Source organism: Pygocentrus nattereri, chromosome 16 (assembly GCF_015220715.1).
Source record: "Pygocentrus nattereri isolate fPygNat1 chromosome 16, fPygNat1.pri, whole genome shotgun sequence".
Lineage (NCBI taxonomy): Eukaryota > Metazoa > Chordata > Actinopteri > Characiformes > Serrasalmidae > Pygocentrus > Pygocentrus nattereri.
The window spans coordinates 27680753-27703054 of NC_051226.1; the positions used below are offsets into that span (position 1 = coordinate 27680753).

At 39.2% G+C, this 22302-nt stretch overlaps 1 protein-coding gene across 1 annotated transcript; it reads left to right on the forward strand.

Moving 5' to 3' along the window:
- The first annotated feature begins 216 nt into the window (after positions 1 to 216).
- Positions 217 to 22184, forward strand: rbm27 (RNA binding motif protein 27). Its single transcript, XM_017701108.2, has 21 exons — positions 217 to 412; positions 1120 to 1238; positions 2310 to 2440; positions 2914 to 2984; positions 3873 to 4081; positions 5901 to 6194; positions 7933 to 8160; positions 10685 to 10843; positions 11681 to 11827; positions 12067 to 12208; positions 12652 to 12805; positions 14005 to 14208; positions 14751 to 14879; positions 14970 to 15095; positions 15217 to 15291; positions 15593 to 15760; positions 15988 to 16047; positions 17675 to 17872; positions 17964 to 18047; positions 18169 to 18288; positions 20094 to 22184. The coding sequence occupies exons 1-21, from the start codon at positions 354 to 356 to the stop codon at positions 20184 to 20186; spliced, it is 2970 nt and encodes a 989-aa protein (XP_017556597.1). The 5' UTR covers positions 217 to 353; the 3' UTR covers positions 20187 to 22184.
- The last annotated feature ends 118 nt before the right edge of the window (positions 22185 to 22302 follow it).

Consider the following 22302-nt stretch of genomic DNA (forward strand, 5'->3'; position numbering starts at 1 on the left):
GTGAGCCATAAAAAACATGCAGCTCTTAAGAATAGATGTTGAATCTTTCATAGTGTGATTTTAGATCAAATTGTTAAAGATGTATTACATTTTGCCTACAAGTCCGACAACATGGTGCATGCAAACGGTGAATCGGTTCGACTGATCTATTGAAAAAGAACTGGGTCTAAAGAAGTGACTCGTTCAGGAGTCCGACGTCGCTGTTACCAATGTGTTTGAACGTAGAGCCGTTCGTCAGACGTGCGAGTGATTAAGAGGCCCACGTTGAATTAACGCTATACTGTAGACGATGAAAGTAGGAATAGCGCTGAAAAAACTCCACGTCTAGTCAGTATTGTTAAGTGCTCGGCACGATGATTATAGATAATGTGGACGCTCTGAAATCGTGGTTGGCAAAACTCCTCGAGCCGATGTAAGTGAGGACTCGGAATGACATTTTTTAGCCAGTTAGCACTTGCTAACTAGCACATATTAGCTCGTTAGCTTGCTAGCTAACGTTATCCTCGGGCTAGTTTTACACCTTTATATACATTCTAGCGCTCTATTAGCCCTCTGTAGTGGTCGTCAACTTTAAAACGATGTTGTTGAGCCCCGTAAAAGAGATTTTCACGACCCACAATGAGTCAGTTTCTACACTCTTCTTTAGCTTGAAGCTACCTAAAGCTAGGCGAGGGGGCTATGCGATTGATATCTAGTCAGCAGCGTGATTTATCTTATTCTTGCTAGGCCAGGAGAGGGCCAGATGAAAAGTTATTCTGCATATGGTGTTGTTTGGCACGCTTATTCGAATTGCTGAGGTCCCATGGTTTTGCACTTTAAAGAAAGAAGTGAGACTCCGTGCTGCTAGCAAAAACATATGCTGTGTGCCTTGCCAGCTGCAGCACTCCCTGTTGATTTGGTATTCTGGGGATGAAGGTTGGTGCTGAGTAAAGCTTGGAGTCAAATACTGCAGGCACAAACTAATTGTTTATTGAGGAGCGTTTGAAGCTTGCACGTCTTGCGTGTTGCACTTAGCATATTCAAAGCACCGGAGTCTACTTGTTCATATGCCAACCCAAACAAATGCTATGAATATGAAAATATAGGTTAACTCACTCACGTGTTGTCTGATTTTCGCAGATGTGATGCTGACCCTTCTGCATTGGCAAACTACGTGGTGGCTTTAGTCAAGAAGGATAAACCAGAGAAAGAACTCCGAGCCCTCTGTGCTGACCAGTTGGACGTCTTCTTGCAGAAAGGTAAACGCAGTTTAATCTATAGGAGATATGTCTTCATCTTGCAAACTATTGTGTAACATAAAAGTCAGGATTTACTTGTGGTACAGATTCACTTATGGTCTCTGATTTCTGGATATATAAATGGGGAATGTATTAGTCACAAAGCTCTATTAGCTTCACAAAGCTCTTACCAGATGATACAACTGCGAATGGGATTTCATCTTCTGAGAAAGTATGGAAGTGATGTGATCATGAGCCTCAGCATAAGCTGTATCATGTGACATGAATTAAAAGGGAATTACATCAAATTTCCCTCATTTTCTGCATAATGTAATAGTTGAGGTGTGAACAAAGTCATTCAGAGTGATTTTATCTGACATGGTTTGTGGAGACACTAATTTTCTTACCCTGGTTGTGATAACCTGGGTTCGCTGTGGTATCAAATGCAAATGTTGATGTTTTAATTACCTTCCAAGATGACTAACGAACCAACACCTATTCTCAGCATTTTTATTTGTAATATTGACAATGGTATAACAGTGATTGTATCTGGAAAAACTATAAGGTTTTGGGGATACTATTTTGTTTAATAATGTGCTGCTTAGGTTTCATCTTATTTTAAAACTATTGTACAACAATGTGTCCGGCATCAGGCATTTCTGGTTTATGTAATGGTTTCCTGTAAACATTAAACTCTTCAATCATGTGGCTCCTATCACCATTGCAAACAATTCTGACTCAAAATGTTAATCTAGAATGGAGCTTCTGGTGCCAAACCACTCTGAATGATTTTGTTTACATCTTAGATTTCATTGTGCAGAAATTTTGAAAACCTGTGGCATTCCCCTTTAAAGGTGTAGTAACAGGTGGGAAATTTGACCACATTTTATCAGTACTGCTGATGCACTGTGTCTGGGGATCTCTATATATATACATTCATATATTTATATGTGTGTCATCTATTAAAAATGTCTGTCTTGTGATGTGATGTTTTTGCCATATTGCCCACCCCTAGATATATTGTATATCTTTGCAGCATAAGTTGCTCACTGTGTTACTGAAGCTAATTTTCAGTGCACCTTGTGCCCACAGAAACCACAGTCTTTGTGGATAAACTCTTTGAATGTCTAACCACCAAAAACTACTTGGGAAATCCACCTGCTAAAGAAGTTCCTAAAGAGGAGACGAAGGCTCCAGCACAAAAACCTGAGGAGAAGGAAGAGGTAAACTTGTGAAGCGGGCGTGGTGGGTAGCGCTGTCGCCTCACAGCAAGGAGGGCCTGGGTTCGATTCCCCTGCCGGGTGACCAGGGTCCTCTCTGTGTGGAGTTTGCATGTTCTCCCCGTGTCTGCGTGGGTTTCCTCCGGGTTCTCCGGTTTCCTCCCACAGTCCAAAGACATGCAGTCAGGCCAATTGGACGTGCTAAATTGCCCCTGGGTGTGAGTGACTGTCTGTGTCTGTCTGTCTGCCCTGCGATGGACTGGCGACCTGTCCAGGGTGTATCCTGCCTTCCGCCCGAAGACTGCAGGGATAGGCTCCAGCACCCCAACCCCCCTGCGACCCTGACGGAGAAGCGGCTTAGAGGATGGATGGATGGATGGATGGATGGATGTTATTTTACAGTTTGCCTTAAATCTTGTCATTCTTCTTTTGATTTAAAGTCATTTCAGGTCCGTTTACGCTAACTTTGTTTTCAGGCTGGTCATGTTGAGGAAAGCCGAAGAAGGAGAAGTCCTCTGAGGACTCGTTCGGACTTCAATGAGTCAAGGTAAGTGTCTTCATGCCATATTCTGTTGTATTTATATTCATAGGCTTTCTTGTTAAGTGGTGCTCTTTGGTAGTATATAGTTGGTATTATAAAATTATATATAATAATATTAGTTTCAGTGTTAAGACATGTTTTTAATAAAAAAAAGTCTTGTGCAGTAATTCCAATTTATAAAAGTTCTCATGCAGCCTGGTTTGTATTAAAGGTAGCTCCAAGGCAGGTTTGCATTCTAACAGTCTAGTATAAACTGCATTAACACCAGAGTAGTGTGATCTGTGCTTAAGTATTTGTGGTTGCTCCATAATTGCTTATGAATTCTGAGTATACCTGCTTGGCTTGGAAAATACCAGAACAAGTGCTTCCAGCTGTGCTACCTGTGCTAAACCAAAACAATTGTTCAAAAACATGATGCCCCAGTTTTTAAAGTGGTAGTTTACTGATTTTACCCAGGTTTTGAGAATGTGAGAGGTACAATTTTATTCCATTCTCCAAAAATTACAAAGGTAACTTAAAATCTAGAGACTTAAAAAGGTTGAAAGACTGTCTTAATGGTGCTTGTGGAAAATAAAAATGAATTTGCTTTTATGTTGCCCCAAGATAGTAATTTATGAGCACGTGTTAGATTATAATCTGTGTGCATTTTTGTTCTCTCCACAAATATAGTAGTTCTGTATTTGCTGAGCCTTGTGTTAGCATTTCAGCATATCTAAATTTTCTCTGACTGTGTACTACAGCTTGTATTAAACTTTTTCTTGAAAGTTTTATCTCTGGTCTTTTGAATTACTGACGTATTTAAATACATTCCTGTCTGAAGCTCTGACAAGTCAATAAGTGACCAGTCTGTGATATTAGATGTCCCTCTTATCGTAATTGTGTACCTCACATCAGGAGTCGGGACGAGCGGAGGCGAGACGACCGCAAACGGCGAGAGCCTGAGCGCCACGGGAAGGGTAGCGAGTCATACCGGGAGCGGCACGAGCGCAGGGGTGTGAGCTCTAGGGGACGCAGCTACAGCCGCAGCAGGAGCCGAAGCAGGAGCCGCAGTCGCAGCAGCAGCCGAGGCAGGAGCGGAGACAGGGAGCACGGGCAGAGACGAGGTGAGTGTCACTTAGCATTGCCATAGCGTTGGCCTCCAAAATTGCACCTGGAGTACCGTTCCCTGCATGTTGTAGTGTTTTTCTGCTCTAAGTAGTCCAATCAGCTTAAAAGTATTGGAGTAGAGATAACTATGGCATCATGCATAAGAGACATAGTAAACACATTCAGTATAAAAATCTGTGTGTCTGTGTGTGTGTGTGTGTGTGTGTGTATACGTATATAGGGTGAGTCAAAAGTCACAGGACACTTTTATTTTACTATCGACTTTTATCTCTGGGGTCATCTCAAACAAATTTTGCAAGCTGAGAAAATCAACAGACACCACCTTCAGCACCGCATCGTGGAGGCCTGTGACGGCATTTCTCCAGAGATTCTCATGCGGGTTCATAACGATTGGATCCTGTGCCTTCAGCTCTGTGTTCAGCACCAGGGACAGCACGTTGAACAAGTCAAATAGCTGTACGTCACAGGCAACGTTCCCAGTTGTTGTTGCAAATTTCTGTGTTGATAACTTTTGAACCACAAGAGATATTGCAAATCTAATTGCGGCAATCGATCCCTGAGACAGTTCTGGTTTTCTATGATATGCTACATTACCCCCTTCCCACTGGAAAAACTTGCCCTTGATCCAGTATGGTGGCGTTCAAGGTGGGGGCCATGTTCCGGACATAGCCTAAATGATAGGCCCCCCTCACCCACTACTTGCTGGGGTATTCAGATATGTCATTTTCCCTTTCGTTTCTGAAATAAAACGGTGTCCTGTGACTTGACTCATCCTGTGTGTGTGTGTGTGTGTGTGTGTGTGTGTGTGTGTGTGTGTGTGTGTGTATATGTGTATATATAAAATAAAGTGTGTAGATATAAGCTGAGGTGTATTTACCAACATTATGCTTGTGCCGATAGACAGACTCGTTAAATGTTTTGGGTTACAGTGTTGATAACATTGCTTGCTACAACCTCCTGTTAAGTGAAGTCTTTTATTTTATGTATGGATGATTGCATTCACATTGTCAGGTCAAGATCAGAGGGACAAAAAGGGCAAAGAAGTGCGACTAAAAGAAAAAGGAAGTAATGTCAGTGCTTCGTATTAATGCTTGTCCGTTTGTACAAGCAAAAGTTTGTGTTGGACGGATGTGGATGATGAAATATGCTCTTTGTGGAGTGAATATTTTTAAAAACAGTAAATTCAGCTTATGTATTAAATGTGTAAGCTGCTCAGGAGATAGCAACAGAAGCAGTTTCTCTTTGAGAAGGTAGTTTCTCTTTCTCACACACATTATAAATGTCCAATTTTAACAATATAATAAACTTATGCTGTGCAGAAGTAATTTGCAAATGCTATTGAGAATTTCCCAGGGACACGTGCTTAATGTTCAGACAAGTGAAATGTGGAGTTACTTGTTCTTGGAACAAATGCTTGAAAAAACTTAATTTCATGCCCTGTAATAACAGCAAGTTGCCGTTAGTTCACTTTTAGGGATCATTGCAGAACTTTGGAAAGCACTCAGATGTGCAGGGCATTGATACTCAACAACCAGGATTTAGAAGCCCTGGCTTACAGTAATATCTTGTGTTTATCCTGTCTGCTTGAGGTCATTTGAGTTGAACTTGTGGGAATAAAGATTTTGTAAGAATACTGAGGGGAAAGTCAGATACTCTCTGTTGTGACTTGATTACAAACGTAGTGTTACAAACTATATTAAAGTTCTCAGTGTGTTAAAAAAAGCTAAAAGCAGTATCTGGCACCATTTATAAAGTCAGGCGGAAAAGCCACAGCATACCTCCACCGTTCCTTTAAGCACTGTTTCCTGTCCACAGAACATAGGTCCAAATTCGAGCAAGAGAGAAAGGACCTGGAGCAGTACACTCCCTCTCCAGTCCCCTTGAGTAACCCTCACCACCAGCAGAAGCAGCACCCTGCCCCCCTGCTCCCTCTGCCCAACCCCCAGCCACAGTTCCCCCCTTCGGGGAGCCCTGGGCTCCCCAGCGCGGTAACGGCAGTGGCTCCAGCTCACCTGCCTGACAGCACCACAGAAAGCTGGTCCACTTACTACTCCAACCACAGCGAGGGGAAAAGCGGCTTGCTCAAACACCGCTGTAGGGACTACGACGGTAAGAGCTTTATTTAAGACTGTGTTTTTATTGCTTACAACTGTGTTATTAGTTGGTGTTTGTGTTTAACGAAGATTAATGGTAGGATGTTTTGCAGGAAATGTTTGTTTTTTGGGGTGAAGTTACGTATAAGTAGTTCTTGTACTTTTTTGTGTAGATATGATGAGGATTCATTTCCCTCAACCTGATGTTGCACTTTTATCTCCTAGCTATGTCCTATGGGTTTGTGACTGTCTTTCATAACCTATGAGAGGGTTTGATGTGCCGTCATTGTGCAAGGCCACAAGCCAGATGCAGTTGTAATCCGTTTTGAATTTGAAAAATGTAACCACCAGTTAGGTCTGTCACATTCTTGAAATTTTATCTGACAATTCTTCTGTAAATAATTGATTAGTGATTTAATTGTCTGTTTTGTACATTGTATTTCAACTAATGAAGTACAAGTCTAAAACTGCTAAATTGACTAATTAGCTATCTTGCTTAGGCTCTTTTTTGCTGTTAACAAAAGATGATACACTATTCTGTGTGTAACAAGTGTTGATTTCACGGACAACCAGGCCACCAGTTCATGACGTTTTTTATCATTTATTTTATGTTAATCAAAATTAACATTTTGTTCATCAGTTTTGTTTAGATGTTTTTAATTGGATCTGTAAATGATGCATCAGATAATGATCTATTAATGATGGATTCCATTTCTGATTGCCTAGTTGTTTTAGTGCCAGAGTGAATAGGCTGTTGTCTTTCGTGCTGGTGATAAATCTACCTGGCACTGCTAATGACCATTACTAATGACTTTTGTGTAAGAGTCCTTCCATTGAATTCTCTATAGAGCTATTTTTCAGTCAGTGTCAGTCTCAGAGGAGCTTTCCTAAAGGGGTAGTGTGTATATTTACCCTTCAGTCTCTTTGGTGCTGGGGTATTTTTCATACTGGTGGGAGATGGCTGAGGTTGTCTGTAGGGACCGAGGAAATAGGTTGTTTAACTAAGGTGTCTAATGATCTCTTAAATGGCTACTGACTGTGACAAACAGATATCTCTGAAGTGTGACAGATATGGCTGATGGCAGGATTATTTGACTTTTTTGTGCTGTTGGTAGATGAGCTTATTCTGTTATTCATTTAAAGATATTGTGTGGTTTGCAAATCTATTTCTGGAGTATGCCTGTCCTGCATATTTTAGTGTTTTTCTGCTGCTACACACCCACTTCAACTCAAAAAGGGCTTGTTAATGAGCTTTGAATGAAGATGAATCTGAATATTGAGGATGTTTTGTTTTTTTGTTTTTGTTTCTTTTCTTTTTCAGGCATATATGTGTAGTAGTGCCATTAAAAATCCTATGAATACAACGATTTGTATTCAACATTTCACATATTGCACTGTACTGAATTTATTTTACTGCATTTGTATTGCAACAAAGTGTTACATTATCTGTAGTGCTAATCAAGGTAGATGTAGACCCAATTTCAGTGTATTGTAAATGTGTATGTATCATTGGCAGATGTTTAAAAAAAAAAAAAAAAAGTGGACACTGACTTCAGCCTACAATTCCCTTTTTCCACTGCTGATACATATACATTTATTAAATCCTTTATTAAAGCTATCTTGTTCGAAAATCTCAGCCATCTATTAGACAAAAATAGACAAAAGTTTCTATTATAGTGTTTGTGTCTTCAACTTCAAGGATTCTGCTGGGATGTGCCTTACTTTAAAAAAAAAAAATCATTTTCTCCCACCAGAGAAAGGATTCTGTGTGCGTGGTGACCTCTGTCCCTTCGACCATGGCAACGACCCTCTGATTGTGGATGACGTTGCCCTGCCCACCATGATTCCTTTCCCACCTCCTGGCATGCCACCCACACGCATGCCTCTTCCCCCCATGACGGAGCCACCTCCTGGCATGCCCATGCCCATGCCCATACCGCCACATGGCCAGCCTCCACCACCGGGCATCTACCCAATGCCAGGTGAGTAAATGTGCGCCACGTTGTTTTGATGTGCCTGCTGCTTGTTCTGTACATATGGCCAGGATGAGTGACCTGATGGAAGATGAATAGGTCTTGTCATTGGAACACAGACCAAAAGCAGAGAAAGCCTTTTCCAAATTGACTTATTGGCTCCCTGATGGCAAATTAAAGTATGGTGATGGTCTGCCTCACAAAAATGGGTTACACACATCATAACTTGCGTACTTGAAGGATTGGCCAGAAATGATATTCAAGCTGTAATTAGCTGTCCTGAAAAATGTTATTTGTTGGAGTTTTTTCTTCTGTGAAATACAATATCTTAGTGTTTGGAGGTTGTCAGTGGAGTAGTGTTGGGTGCCATGACAATGAACAGTGTTTTACCCCAGAGTGGCTTCTTATGTGTACGTCTTTGTTTGTGACTCCTTGCTAAGCTGGTTTTGTATTTGCTCCTTGAATGCATTTTTTGGGGGGGTGGGTGTTGGGGGGTATTATGGTTACCCTTGGAAAACAGTTTGCAACTTGGATTTTGGCTTCTTCATTTGTTTAAATGCCACTTTATTTGGCCATAGACAAATAAGTTAACACAAGGTTGATCTTAAAACTAATATGCCAGTGCAGCACTATGGCTGTTCAGGAATCTGGCCAAAAGTTTTGAGGCACCCCTTGTAATTACTGAATACAGATACTGACACTGGTGTACACACAAAATGTGCAAGCACCATAGAAAAGCATTAAATGGGATGCTCTGAAACAGCATCCTAAGCTTGCCTTGCTCAAGGCCCACTAGCTCTAAACATTAATAAGGAACATATAAAAAAAATGAAACAAAACACAATAATAATGATTGCCCTTTTTTTGTTACAAGCATTGTTTCATTTTCTATACTGTGTTGCTGGGTCCCATACAAATATTGATAGCACTGACACTTTTATTTATATGCTTTATTCAGTCTTTAAAGCATCGCTGCTGTGCTGTTCTCTGAGCATGGCTGATGCACTTTTTCCTGTGTAGCTATATTGGGCTAACACCAGTTTGTCCACACAGACCATTTTTTTCTGTCAACAAACTTCCATGTGAATATATAAAAATACAAATGACTTTCTATGCCATTTGGTATGTAGCACAGTTTTTCCTGCCGTTTTTGTAATGTCTGATGATGTTAAAGTGAACATACGACAAAATCTTCCCAGCCATTTTCTCAGAGATCAGTGAGACGAGTGAGATCTTTTCCCAGCTACAAAATGTAACCTAGGTTGTCTGCTTCACAAGCCAGGGTATTAAATTAAATTGGTGATTGGTCAACAGAGATTTAATGGTTGAAGTTCATTAGTGCAGATTCATCTGTCTCCTATTGAAACCTGAAGATTGGTTTGTAATAATTAGGTCTACTGGCACCCCAACAATCTCTGATGATTCATCATAAGCTTATCTGACACTTGGGATTTCAGTATCAGTCATATCAGTCTGCTATCATGACAGTCTACACCGTTGTCTACCAGTGGCTTCAGGTGTCAAACACAATGTTTGTGGGAAGACTTCAGCCTTTGTCAGTGAAATTTAATTTCAAAGCCAAGCCAAATAAAACATTTTTTGGTTAAGAGAAAACTAAAATTATCTAGGACACCTTTCCTCAATACATAGCTAACATGTAGGAATTCTTGCTGCTCCTTCTCCTGCTGTCTCTTTCATTCTCTTTCACACTCCGCCACATTGTTCCTCCCACAGCTCCTGAGCTGTGTTCATGTAGCAGCCAAATTTTAAGTGCATTGTGTTTTTTGGAAAGGATTTATAAGAATACTGTATATATTTTTAAATGGCTATGGGCATTTTGTATGTGGGTGCACCACCAAAGTATGACATATGTGTAGTGGTGGACGGTGTTGAATTCATCTGGTATACCGGTTGAAATCCTCAGGTCAGGAGAACATGATACACAAGCAGTATAGACTATTTGTCTGAAAAGGTGAGCCAGGGACATTTTAGTCAAATGGAAATGCAGCAGATCTTTAAGGCCTGTCTAGTCTGTAGCAGGTTGATGAAGCCCACTTTGTTTTCGAGGTAGCACACATAAAGGACTGGTTGGTCTTTTGGGCATAGCCTTAGCCTAGCATGAACACCAGAGCACTTCTGGTAACTCTCATACTACATAAAACATTTTTTGTGTGAGCAAACACTGACTAATCACCCAACATTAATGCCTGACCTCATTAATGCTCTCATGGCTGAATGCAGTCAAAACCTCACAGTAATGTTCCAACATGTAGTGTAAATATGCCATTCCAGAAGAGTGGAGGCTGTTATTGCAGAAAAATTTCCTATTTAAACTATTGATTTCACAAGATATAGATGTTTACAAGCTTTTGGACATGTATCTCTATGTGTGTAATAACGGGAGCCTGGAACATTCATATGGTCTGTATTATTTCCTGCATTGTTGTTGCCCAAAACCTGCAGTAACAGTACTGGCCTGTCAGTTGTAGATTCTGTTTTGAGACTTGTAAATTTTGCATTCTGTTCCATGTAGGACCTCCTCTAATCCCAGCCAGTGGAATAGATACTCCACCCCATGCAAGGACAAGCACCTCCTCTCCTCTGGCCCCGCCTGGAGTGGGACCACCACCTCCTCCTCCTCCTTCCTCTGCTTCTTCCGCATCTCTCCATCCTCAGTACACTCTGTCTGAATGTAAGCCACTGCTTTTAACTTTCTCTTTCTTCCACATTCAGCAGTGATACTTCCGTTCAGCTTTGTGTTGTTTAAAAGACTTAGACGAAGCTGTATGTAGCTTAGTTTCCACTGTGGTTTATTAAATAAGTCAGATAATGACAGTAGTTGGCCACAACAGGTTTATTTTAGAGCTACACGTCTAGCTTTGCTGTCTGTAAATAGGAGCAAGTGGGTTTAATTATTAGGATTTGCCTAAATAACTGCAGTAAGTTTAAAAAATGTGTTATCATTGAAAATGCAGTACTTGTATTACTAAAATGTGATCATAGTTATTTCACTGCATTATGAAACTACATTACAAATTAACAGTATTGAATCAATGTGGTTTAAAATTTGGATTGTGTGTTTGTGTATGTGTTGGGGTGAGAGGTGTTGTTTGTCTCATTCATATCTTACTTTTTTTTTCCTTTGAGGAATGTAATGACAAATATCCACCAGGTAGTGGTGCTCTTAGCATATCTTGGTGTTTGAAGCATGCTGTCTCAAGTTGCATTTTCATGTCCGCCAGCAATGCAAGTGGTGTGTTAAGTGAAATTGATTATAAATGCATAATCTGTATGTCAGGCTGCATTTTCCCAGGTTGTTTTATTATATCTGAAAGAAATGCAAATGCTTTACTAAGAGAAACTTATGATGTCTGTGACTGGAAACTGCTGTCTATTTGACATTTTTTAAAAATGTATTTACTACGTTTATTTATGGTTTACGAGTTTATCATGCAAAGTCGATTTGTTTTTTGTTTGTTTGCTTGTTTGTTTATTTAAGTGTTTTTCTTATTTACTTTTGACTCATTAGATAGCTATGATCCTGAGGCATATAACCCAGAGTCTCCAGGCCTCACCGGGCCAAGCAGAATCCAGTACCGTCAGTTCATTCCTCGAATCCAGACCCAGAGATCCAACCTCATCGGTCTCACCTCAGGGGATGGACAGTCTTCCCGAGGTATCACAGATCTCTCACTGTTCAGCCCTACACATCTAACTTGTGCATAGATTTTTCCCTCTTACTAGATTTATCTTAATTGACTCTTAAGGTCTTAGTAAGTGGGTGTTCTGAAAAATTTCCTTACATACTACAGCTGTTATTATATTACTTGGCTGTCTGCAATTTAAGGAATCAACTCTCTTTTGGCACATGTTGAATACCACAACACTAAAAAGGAAATGCTATTTTCTGTTTAGCCGCAAATATTGTAATTCAGACGGAACCGTCGATAACGAATGTGTCAAGCAATGAGGCAAGATACAGCATGGAGCCCGAGAACAGGAAGAGAACCTTAGGCTCTGTTGACGGTCCTCAGGCCAAAAAGCCCTGGATGGACAAGTGAGTCTCTTCATTTATATCTGTTCAGTGTACAGAGAATACATGGTTGTTTACACAGCTACACTATGAAATTATCCTTGTTCTTAGGCTAAAGATGCATTTAAGTGAGCTCACTGTTTGAGCTTAATTGGGTTAAGTACATTGAGGCTGCACAGCAGTACTTTGGATTCAATTGGAAGTTAGATTAAATTGAAATGAATACATTTTGATGTTTGGTTCAATTAAAAGCTTGATCGAGTGAGCCAGCATCATATACCCACCAGATATCAGTAGCATTTTGTGTACCACATTGTACACAGTTTTTCTTTATCCAGTTATGTTATCCACTTGAGTGCAGTTGTATTCCTTCCAGTTTGAGTACATTTTCCCCATAGGCTTCTGGAAGGAACACACAGCTCATCTTTGTGTGCATTTAGTCTAACCAAAGAATTTTGTTCCCCCAGGCAAAATTTCAATAGCCAGCACAAGCCAGCCTTCCCGAAGAAGAACCACTATGTTAACACCAAACTTGAAGTTCGCAAAATCCCTCGAGAGCTCAACAACATTACCAAACTGAATGAGCATTTCAGCAAGTTTGGGACAATAGTGAATATCCAGGTACAAACCTTGTTTTCTCTATTAATCAACTTTGTCAAGCTTATCTACGTTCTTTATAATAATGGTGTCAAAAATGTTCTTTGGAATAATGCTGTAGAGCTTTTAGTTCCCATTAGGGGTGGGGATGTCTAGGCACCTCACATTTCGATTCGATTATGATTCAGAGGGCTGTGATGCGATCATAAAACGATTATCAATGCATCTCGATGCATTTTTTTTCTATACATAATTTCTATTAGTAGTTTTAAAGCAAAGTATTTGTAATGTTCTATAATGAATTTACTTACAATATCTTTTATTCATAAAAGAGTAAGAAACTGCATACATTTACCATTAGAAAAGGACTGCACAAATTTGACCTACATAGAAGGTGCACCAGGAGGCATCAGGGCAAGACTGAAGTTTCCTGATAAATATCTTGGCAAGGACCAGGACTTCTGGAACAGTATTATGGAGTCAAAGATAGTTATTTGGACACAGTACTTGAAGGCATGTTTGGCAAAAACAAAAGACAGCATTTTATCAGAAGAACCTCATACCAACTGTAAACCAAGGTCATCAACTATGCATTGTATTTCATACCATAGAGAGATACCATAGAGAATGTGTCTGTAAAATGTTGAAGTGGACCTTCCAGCTGGATAATGTTCCCATATATACAAGTAAATCCACCAATGAATCACTCAAAAGAAAGAAATGGAGAATTTTGGGATGACCTATTGAAAGCCCATATCTGAATCCCTTTGAAACACTGTGGAGTGATTAGAAATGGAGGAATGGGCAAAAATGTTGTTACTGTAGCCAGGGATGTACTTACAAAGTCAAATTTCGATGATATTTTTCCTATTACTTTTACGTCTTTTGTTACATTTACTTATACACACTGTTTAACTGAAGATCAAGTACTGATCTGACCACACAGAAAGAAAAAAGAGAACCATTTCATTGGGTGTGTGTACTTCTTCACATGGCTGTATATGGTTCTTACATAGCATTGCTCCAAAGAAGAATGAAACAACAGAAATGTTGTTGTATAGACATACTTTCTTGTTTCTATAAAAATGTATTTTTTTCTAACATAATATGAAAGAATTAATGTTTAATTTCCCATCTGTATTTTAGATGATCAGATGGAAGATTAGATCAGATTAGAATTTCTGTTTGGCAGAATTTTGATTTTAAAGTTGACTGTGTTATAGGTGGCATTTGGAGGAGATCCAGAGGCGGCTCTGATCCAGTACACAGTCAACGAGGAGGCACGCAGAGCCATCTCCAGCACTGAGGCTGTGCTCAATAATCGCTTCATTAGAGTGTACTGGCACAGAGAGGTCACGGTACCGGCCCAGGAGCAGGGTCCTAGCCAGAGCACCAGCCTTGGACCACAGCACAGCACAGCCCACAAGGTCAGAATGGGATGGTTATGAATGAAAGGCGAGGGTGTGAGTGCAAACACATAAGATGAGAACATTTACGGTTGCCCTTCAAATACTGTATTTTGATTAGAGAAATAAGTTGTTGCAAACCTTTTTATATTGGCTATGACAGAATATCTGAATTTAATTCAAGTCAGTACCTCACCTTTTGCCTTTTGAGGGTTATGTCAGTGTAATTATGTCTGTACCCATTTGCTTTGAGCATGTAAAATGAAGCACAGAGGGGCTGTAAGAAACCAGGAGCATGATTTTAGTCTCAAATGTAGAAGGCAGAACATGGATCACATGTCTGCATGATACATGTGGTATGCATGGTATAGCGCCATTTCTACTTAAACTCAGAAATGTCATATTTTATTGACAAGCTGAAAGTATGTCACATAAGAATGCACGAGAGTGAAGACTGTGAGCAGCCAACCTGAAAAAGCACAGAAATAAGTGTTGCTTCTTTTTTTTTTATCTATGACTGGTGTTTTATTAGGTCAGAATATCCTGATTTTCTTTATGTTTAGGTCATTAATAAGCAGCACACACCAGGGGCTTATGTGTTGAATAAAACCTTCACCAAGCACCCAGCCTCCTCTGGAACAGGTCCTCCAGGCAGTCTCGACACGCTCAATCCCAATGCAGAGTCTTCATCGGTAAGAAGTTTGTGTGTAGTATAGACTGTAGAAACTGACTCAAAAATAAAATCTCCTGCATTGTTATAATTTGTGTTGCTGTCTTTTAAGGCGGTTGCACCGGCCTCAAACCTGCAAAAAGGACCTTATTCACGAACAGTCGTAAAGCCTCCTCCGAAGACACTGGGGAAGACTGCGAAAGCTCTTGAAGCTCAGGAGGTTTTGAAAAAGAAGCAAGTGAGTGCTTCCTTTTGCCTTTTCAACTTTGTAAGGCGGCAACAGAGGTGTGACTTCCAAAGGTTGCGCAATCTAGAGTGTTCTAGTTAGTCTTGATTGTCTTATCTCTTGTCCCCTGTAGGAAGCTTTGAAGCTGCAGCAAGACATGAGGAAAAAGAAACAAGAGATGCTTGAAAAACAGATAGAGTGTCAGAAGGTAAGATGGGCTAAGTGCTGTTTATTTAGCATAAAATGTCATGCATAATCCCACTTTTTGTGTTAGGCTTATTCTGTGGTTTTGAGAGAATGGCAAAAAAAAAACCTTGGCTAAATTTGAAATTGCTCCATTTATCATATTTAAAGTCTGTTTTGATTGACTGACTGCCCTTTTTTTAAAACATTTTTTTGATTCATTACACTAAATTCACAATTAGTCTTGTCTTGCTATCTGAATTTCAAACTAGAGCAAATCGTCTTTATCTGAGAACGAATATCTTAACATTCGTTGTCATTTGCAGGTGTTAATAGCCCGACTTGAGAAAAACAGAGGGATGAAGCCAGAAGAGAGGGCCAACATAATGAAGACCCTGAAAGAACTCACTGAGAAGATCTCTCAGCTGAAGAATGAGATCAGTCCAGCTTCCCAGTCCATGGCTAACACCATGCAGGCCCAGACCAAAACAGATGTAAGACTTGATAATAATTGTTACTTTCAGTATTGGCTGTAAGAGGCATTTATTCAAGCACAATCAGAGTTTTGTAACAAAATCCTGCAGTAAGTAGTTACTTGTCAAGTACTTGTGGATATTTTTACAGTTTTCTGACATCACAATCACTTTTATGTGGGTTGGATTGGTTTTCAAATTAGCTTCATTGCTTGGACAATAACTGGAACTTTGATTTTCATGTGAAGCTGACAGCAGGAGAGGACACTACAGACCTGAAGAGGAGACTGGGTCAGCTGCAGGTAGAGGTGAGCTAGCAACTAACCTTTCTACTCAAATTACACTAAATGACTCTCACAAATTACTAAATGTTTTAAGATGTGTTTGAATATGAACATGGACAAACTATCAAAATGATGGTTATATTAAGGGGACTGCAGAACTTCATTTCCTAATGGCCTCTCTACTTTAACTTGTCAGTGCTCATGTCAACCCCAACTCGCTTCATCTCAGTTGAGACCACCACACAAACACACACACAAACATGTTCTGTGCTAACACAGCTGTCCTCCAAAACAAGCAAGAAGCTGGTGCCGCACTGAAATTAGTTGGCGTGAAAAATGCACGCCATTACCCATCTCCTGCACATTAAACTGCAGGCACTTACTGGACCCAGAGGACAAGGCCTAACGAATCTAGATGCTACATCGGCTTCTCTCACTGATGCATTTCACTGCATTAAAGTTTGATCTCCTTTCCCGTTGTGGAGAGGAAGAAGAACAATTAGTGGAGGAATGAGAGAAGCAAGGAGGTGACTTCTTCTCTGCACTGAAGCCCTCAAGCCCAGCACTTTACTTGCCTGCTGGCCTATGTTTGTGTAGTACAAGATGGTACAAGATGGTACAAGATGCCCAGTTTGGATTTTTTTTTTTTCTTTTTTTTTCTTTTCTTTCCATTTGTTTATTGGTGATGTGCTTGATTTATAATCAAAGCTGTAAAGGTTGGAGAATGAGGGAGACTAGTTTTAACAGTTTAACTGTTTGCCTTCAGAACTCTAATCTGACTGTCAGTACAATCTGGCTTGATTTAGACAGAAGCATTAACCCAGTATTTGGATAGCTACTCAGATAAAGTAGTCAGATACAGATTACTATTTATAATTTTTAAATTATTATTATTATTATTATTATTATCATTGATAATAATAATAATAATAATAATAATAATAATATTTAATGCTTCCTTGTGAAGGTCATTTTAATGTTTATCTCAAAGTTACTTTTTAGAACTCACACAGTTAGAAAGTACATGGGGAAAAATAGTAGTAGTGCAAACAGGCTGCCTCAAAATAAAATCTTCATGAGTACATTGAAAGGTCTGTTTAGGGTGAGGGCAGTCGCTTCAGCACTGAGATCCTTTTCCATGAGGTTCATAGTAGCAAGATTAGATACTTTGTCAGATTGTCAAGTTTTGTCTTGGATTGGAAATACCTGGGATAGGAGAAGGAAAAGACATTCTTAAATGTCTCTTAACATATGTGGATTTTTTTAAAAGTAATTTTGGATCATTTCTGTTGGTCAATTTGTCATGAAACATTTATTTAAAAAAAAAAAAAAAAACAAAGCTACCTGGTGTTTTCAAATGATGTAATTAAAAAAGAGAACAACCTGTGAGATTTGACCAATTGCTAGTGGCTACTGGCACAGAATCTCAGCCTGCCTTTCTCAACCCCTTGAATCACTTTATGGAGTAGTTTTAGAAATTATTTACATATTAATTATAGATGTTTCAGTCTGATTTCAGTCCGTTTATGACTAGTAGGGTTTGTAGAAATGCTGGCATTTAAAAATAAACTGAAACTACAGTTCCTTTTTCTCTCACTATATTTTTTCTGTATTGAGACTAATGCAAACACCACCTCCCTCTTTCATCCAGGCCAAGCGGTTAGGGCTCTTACCTGCCGGCCGTGGCAAACCCGCTCTAGCACCAAACCGGGGCCGAGGCAGGGGCCGAGGGCGGAGCGTTAGGGGTCGAGGAGCAGGCAACCTCATGGTGGTGGACCACAGACCAAGGGCTCTCGCCATCCTGGGTGTCACACAGGAGGAGAAGGAAGAGCTAATGCCACACTTTGTGGTAAGAGACAGAGCATTTAGAGGATGAGAACGTATGTCTGGACACCTTGACAGAGTGGCCATAAATGAACTTGTGTGCTCTCCTTTCACAGAAATTTGGAGAGATTGAAGAGCTTCGTGACCAAGACGCCAACAGCGTTGTGATGACGTTCAAGACCCGGGGTGAAGCAGAGAATGTAATGTTCCTTTCTTTTTACCTGCAAACTTGGGACAACCTGAGTAATGCATGAAATGATTTGGTTCTATGAATCTATAGTGGTTTTACAAAGGAAATCCTATTTACTGTTTTGTTTTCAGGCTGCAAATCAAGGGGCAAAGTTTAAAGGTCGAATCCTACAGATATCATGGTACAAACCCAAAACCCCGTCCATCTCCACTGAACCAGAAGAAGAGGAGTCAAAAGAGGAAGTCAGTACGGTAAGTCTGACTCTTGGACTGTTACACAGCAGGTAAAAGTGACCCAAAATAGACTTTTTTTTTTTTTTGGCTATGTGACATTAGTCTTAACAGATCACGCTCCTAAATTAACCCTCATGCGAGTTCCAGTGGTTGACAGCTGGGCTCATCACCAACAGTGTGTTCGAGCTCGCCGTAAAATGTCATGTTATTCTGCCACGGTCACTTTTTTGGTTTGTGTCCTCGGATTCTTTAAACTTTTTTTTTTTGTACACTGCAGCCTCGGACTCTTATGGCCACATTTCACCGTTTTGCTCAGTTGTTTCTTTTGGTACAGAAACATCAGCCTAAATGTTTGAGTCTAAGCAGCATGAAATTATGAAGAATGTGTAGTTTGACTGACGTAAAAGTTGCATGAATTCCGATCTGGCATATTGCTACAGATTGTCTACATATCGGATTTCAGTACCACATTTGAAAGCAAATTGGAATTGAAAATGTCAGAGTCAATGCTTTTTTTTTTTTTTTTTTTTTTTTTTTTGTACACATCTGTGTCACATACGGACAAAAAGATCAGATTTGGGACCTGCTGTATGAACAAAAACATTGGATATGTGACAGGGACTCCATTTCAACCTCAGTTCAATTGTTTTCTTTATAATCAAATAACCACAAAGATTTGCTGTCAACATAGACCTCAGTGTAAAAGTCAGTCAAACTCTTTCCGTCCAGATCATTCCACATTACTCATATTCATCGAAGTTGCATAAAACGGAGTGCAGATTTGTCTGGCCTGAATGACGTTCAAACTACTCCGCATCTGATTTTTAAAAAATTGTGGTAGAACGTCAAAACAATAGAGGTTAGAATACAGTTGATGAGTCAGCTTCATTGCATGAAAACAAGCTCCAATGCAGTGGAAGGGTACCTTTACTCACATATTGTTTGCTCATATGCATATAATTTACATAAAGCACACTCCAAGCAGATGTTGTGGTAGGAAAAGAAAACATTCAGCAGGCTGTCTCCAGTTGTTGTCCTCGTAGTTGTAGTTTGCTGTTGAGCAGGAAAGACTGGCTCCCCCAACTGGACCAGAAATCAAATTGAACGATGAAAAGAATTACATGATAAATGAGCAAAATGTCTTAATGTTTTTAAGATGGTGAAATTCTGTGATTATTGTTAGCTGCTGAAACTGTATTACTGCAGTATATGAGATGGCTTGTACTACACTAGGTTAACTATATTTGACATTTTTGTGTGGTCGCTGTTTGCCATCAGTAGTATGAAGCAAAGTCTTCAATTGACTATTATAGTCACAGCATTTGTTGTCACTAAAGTGCATATGAAAAATAAGTACATTTACGTCAGATCAAGGACTGCCGTGTGCACAATTACTAGCATTACCATGACTCAATATTTAAATAGCTCAAAAAATTCATTAGTAAAATAGAATTTTTGATGACTAATTTTTCTCTAATGTTCTCATATTTAAGAACCATGAGATGCCCGACCTCTCTAATCCAGAGGAGAGTGAAAAGCCTGCATCTTATGCTTTGATCAGAGTTTATCTGCCAAGACCAAATATTGAAGCATAGAAAGACTACTGCTGCCATCAGTGTATTTTAAAGTTTTTCAAATAACACCTTAAAATTTAAATATCAAATTTGAGTGATTGCCCATCGATTAATTTTATTTTTTACAGTTATTACTGATATTGTTGAGGATCATAATTTTGCCAATTTAACTGCAAAACCAAGTTGTTTCCAAGTTGTTTACTCATTACTTTTAAGTATTGATGCTAAATCCTGGCCATGCATTCACAGGAGCCAGTTAGCCCTTTCTTGCTGCCAGAGGAGGAAGAGGACGATGATGACGATGAGGATGACGAATATGAGAGCCGCTCTTGGAGACGATGAAAAAGAAGTCCAACATAACGTTTTTGTTTCCTTGTGAAAAGGACAGTCTTTTTTTAAGAAACTAATTTAAGTCAGTTTGATAGACATAAAATCACTTTGTTTTCTAAACTAGTTTCCAGTATTTTTAGAAGTAGAGAACAGGAAAGAGATTACTGTGTGCACGACACACTCTTTGTGAAGGTCAGTCTTGACGAATGCGAGGTATCTGAAGGGACTTGCTTTGTTTTACCGCTGTGAAACCTCTGCATAATATATGAAACTCTCACTTTTGCTGAGACTGAACTCAAATTAACATGTATTGTGTTTCACTGTGATTGACCAGATATCAGTAACTCACGTTTGTGACTACTGTGAATATTTTTAGAATCTGCCCCTTAAAACAAATTGTCCCCACCACTGGACGTAAGATCTTAAGTCCGTTCAGACAAAACTCATTCATAGATGACATTGTACAAGGCGTGTTCTTTTATGAGAAGAAATGCCTTTTGACATCAAGCTCTTAATGCATTTTGTAAGGTTTTCCTTTAACCTTCAGAAGTCCAGAAGCTAGTATACCCCAATTCTTTGATTATTCAGTCTCTCTTCTCTCTACATTTGTTGCGCCACCTTGTGTAAATATGGACCCAGTGATGTATGTCAAACTGTACATGTTTATGTCTCGCTCTGTATTCCGTCATCCGAAACCAAAGCGAGCTTTGGATGAGTATAAAAGATGGTATGCTATAATCATTAGTCCAGAAAATGTCAACAGGGGTGTTTTTGAATGTGTACATTTGGTTTATACATCATTTTTGCCTTACTCTATCAGCAGTCAGCTGACTTTTTACAAGAATTCTGACTTTTTTTTTTCCCCCTCCTTCTTTTTGTAAATTTTGTAAATGGTTGCAATAGTTCTGACTGTTCAGTTAATTATTTTTAGCCATTAGAATGAATGTTAGATTCATGTTAAGAGAACTCATTCACTTGTAAGTGTGCTTAAACGCTGCTTGTTTTCAGAGCAGATTTGCAAAAGCACATCATGCCCGTGAACTCTTATTTATGGAAACTTATCATTCAAACCACTGCTTCATGTTTTTTTGGATCGACGTACAAACTTTTTTTTCTGTGGGTAATTTTTTGTCTTTTTTTGATGGATTTAAAATTTTTTTCCAATCTATTTTTTTTTCCATTCTTTCAGCCCATCTTTGTCGCTTTACCAATTTCAAAAGCTTCGTTTTAAAGAAGTAGTATACAAATTCTTTAAGAACTTGTATTGAGTTGCTCTGAGTGTTTTAAGAGCAGAGTGTGTAAGCCTGATAAATATATATATTTTATTATCGTCCCTACATGCATAATTCAAAACAATTAAGATCTAAGTTTCCCTAGTGAAAGAGCAGTGTGATCCTTTTAACATTTTCCTGTGAGTACTATTGATTTACTTACAGCAGGTATACTGTATGCCTTCTGCCCAAATACTACATGCTTTTTGTTTTCTTTCCCTTCAGGCACTTCATTAATTTAAAGTGTTAGAGCCCGTACAGAGACCGTTTGTTTAGCTCAGAAAGTAAAAATATTGCTGTGGTGTAGAACATCTGGGTAGCAGTCGTAACTTCTTAACTTTTCTGTTTGAACGAGTCTTGAAGACTCAGGAGTGTCAAAAAATTTCAGTATGGAAAGGATCTTCAATTTTGTTTGTAAAACTCTTGTCTATGCTACTTCTACCATGGTAGTATAATACATTTAGCGTAAAATGGATTTTGACTATTACTGTTTATATATTTGAGGCTCTATGGATGTATTTTTCAGTTTTGTTTGTAAAATGGATTTCTAACACTTGCCACTCGCATGTTTGCTTATCAATAAAGGCAAAGGAATGGGGATAGTCAAAGGAACCATAAAAAAAAAACACATGAAAAATTCAATTGGCTACAAAAAAAAAGCAACAAGAGGAAAAAGAGAAAAAGAAAAACAAATTTGAAAAAAAGTTGATGGTCCATTCCAAGAATTACCTTCTGAAAATGTTGTCCAGCGTCCTTTTTTCCTTTTCTTTCTAGCATGCATGAGAAAATTCGAGGAGAACATGAAGTTGGAGTATATGATGGCAGAGCTTTTAATGGAGAAATCTGTTCATTTTTAA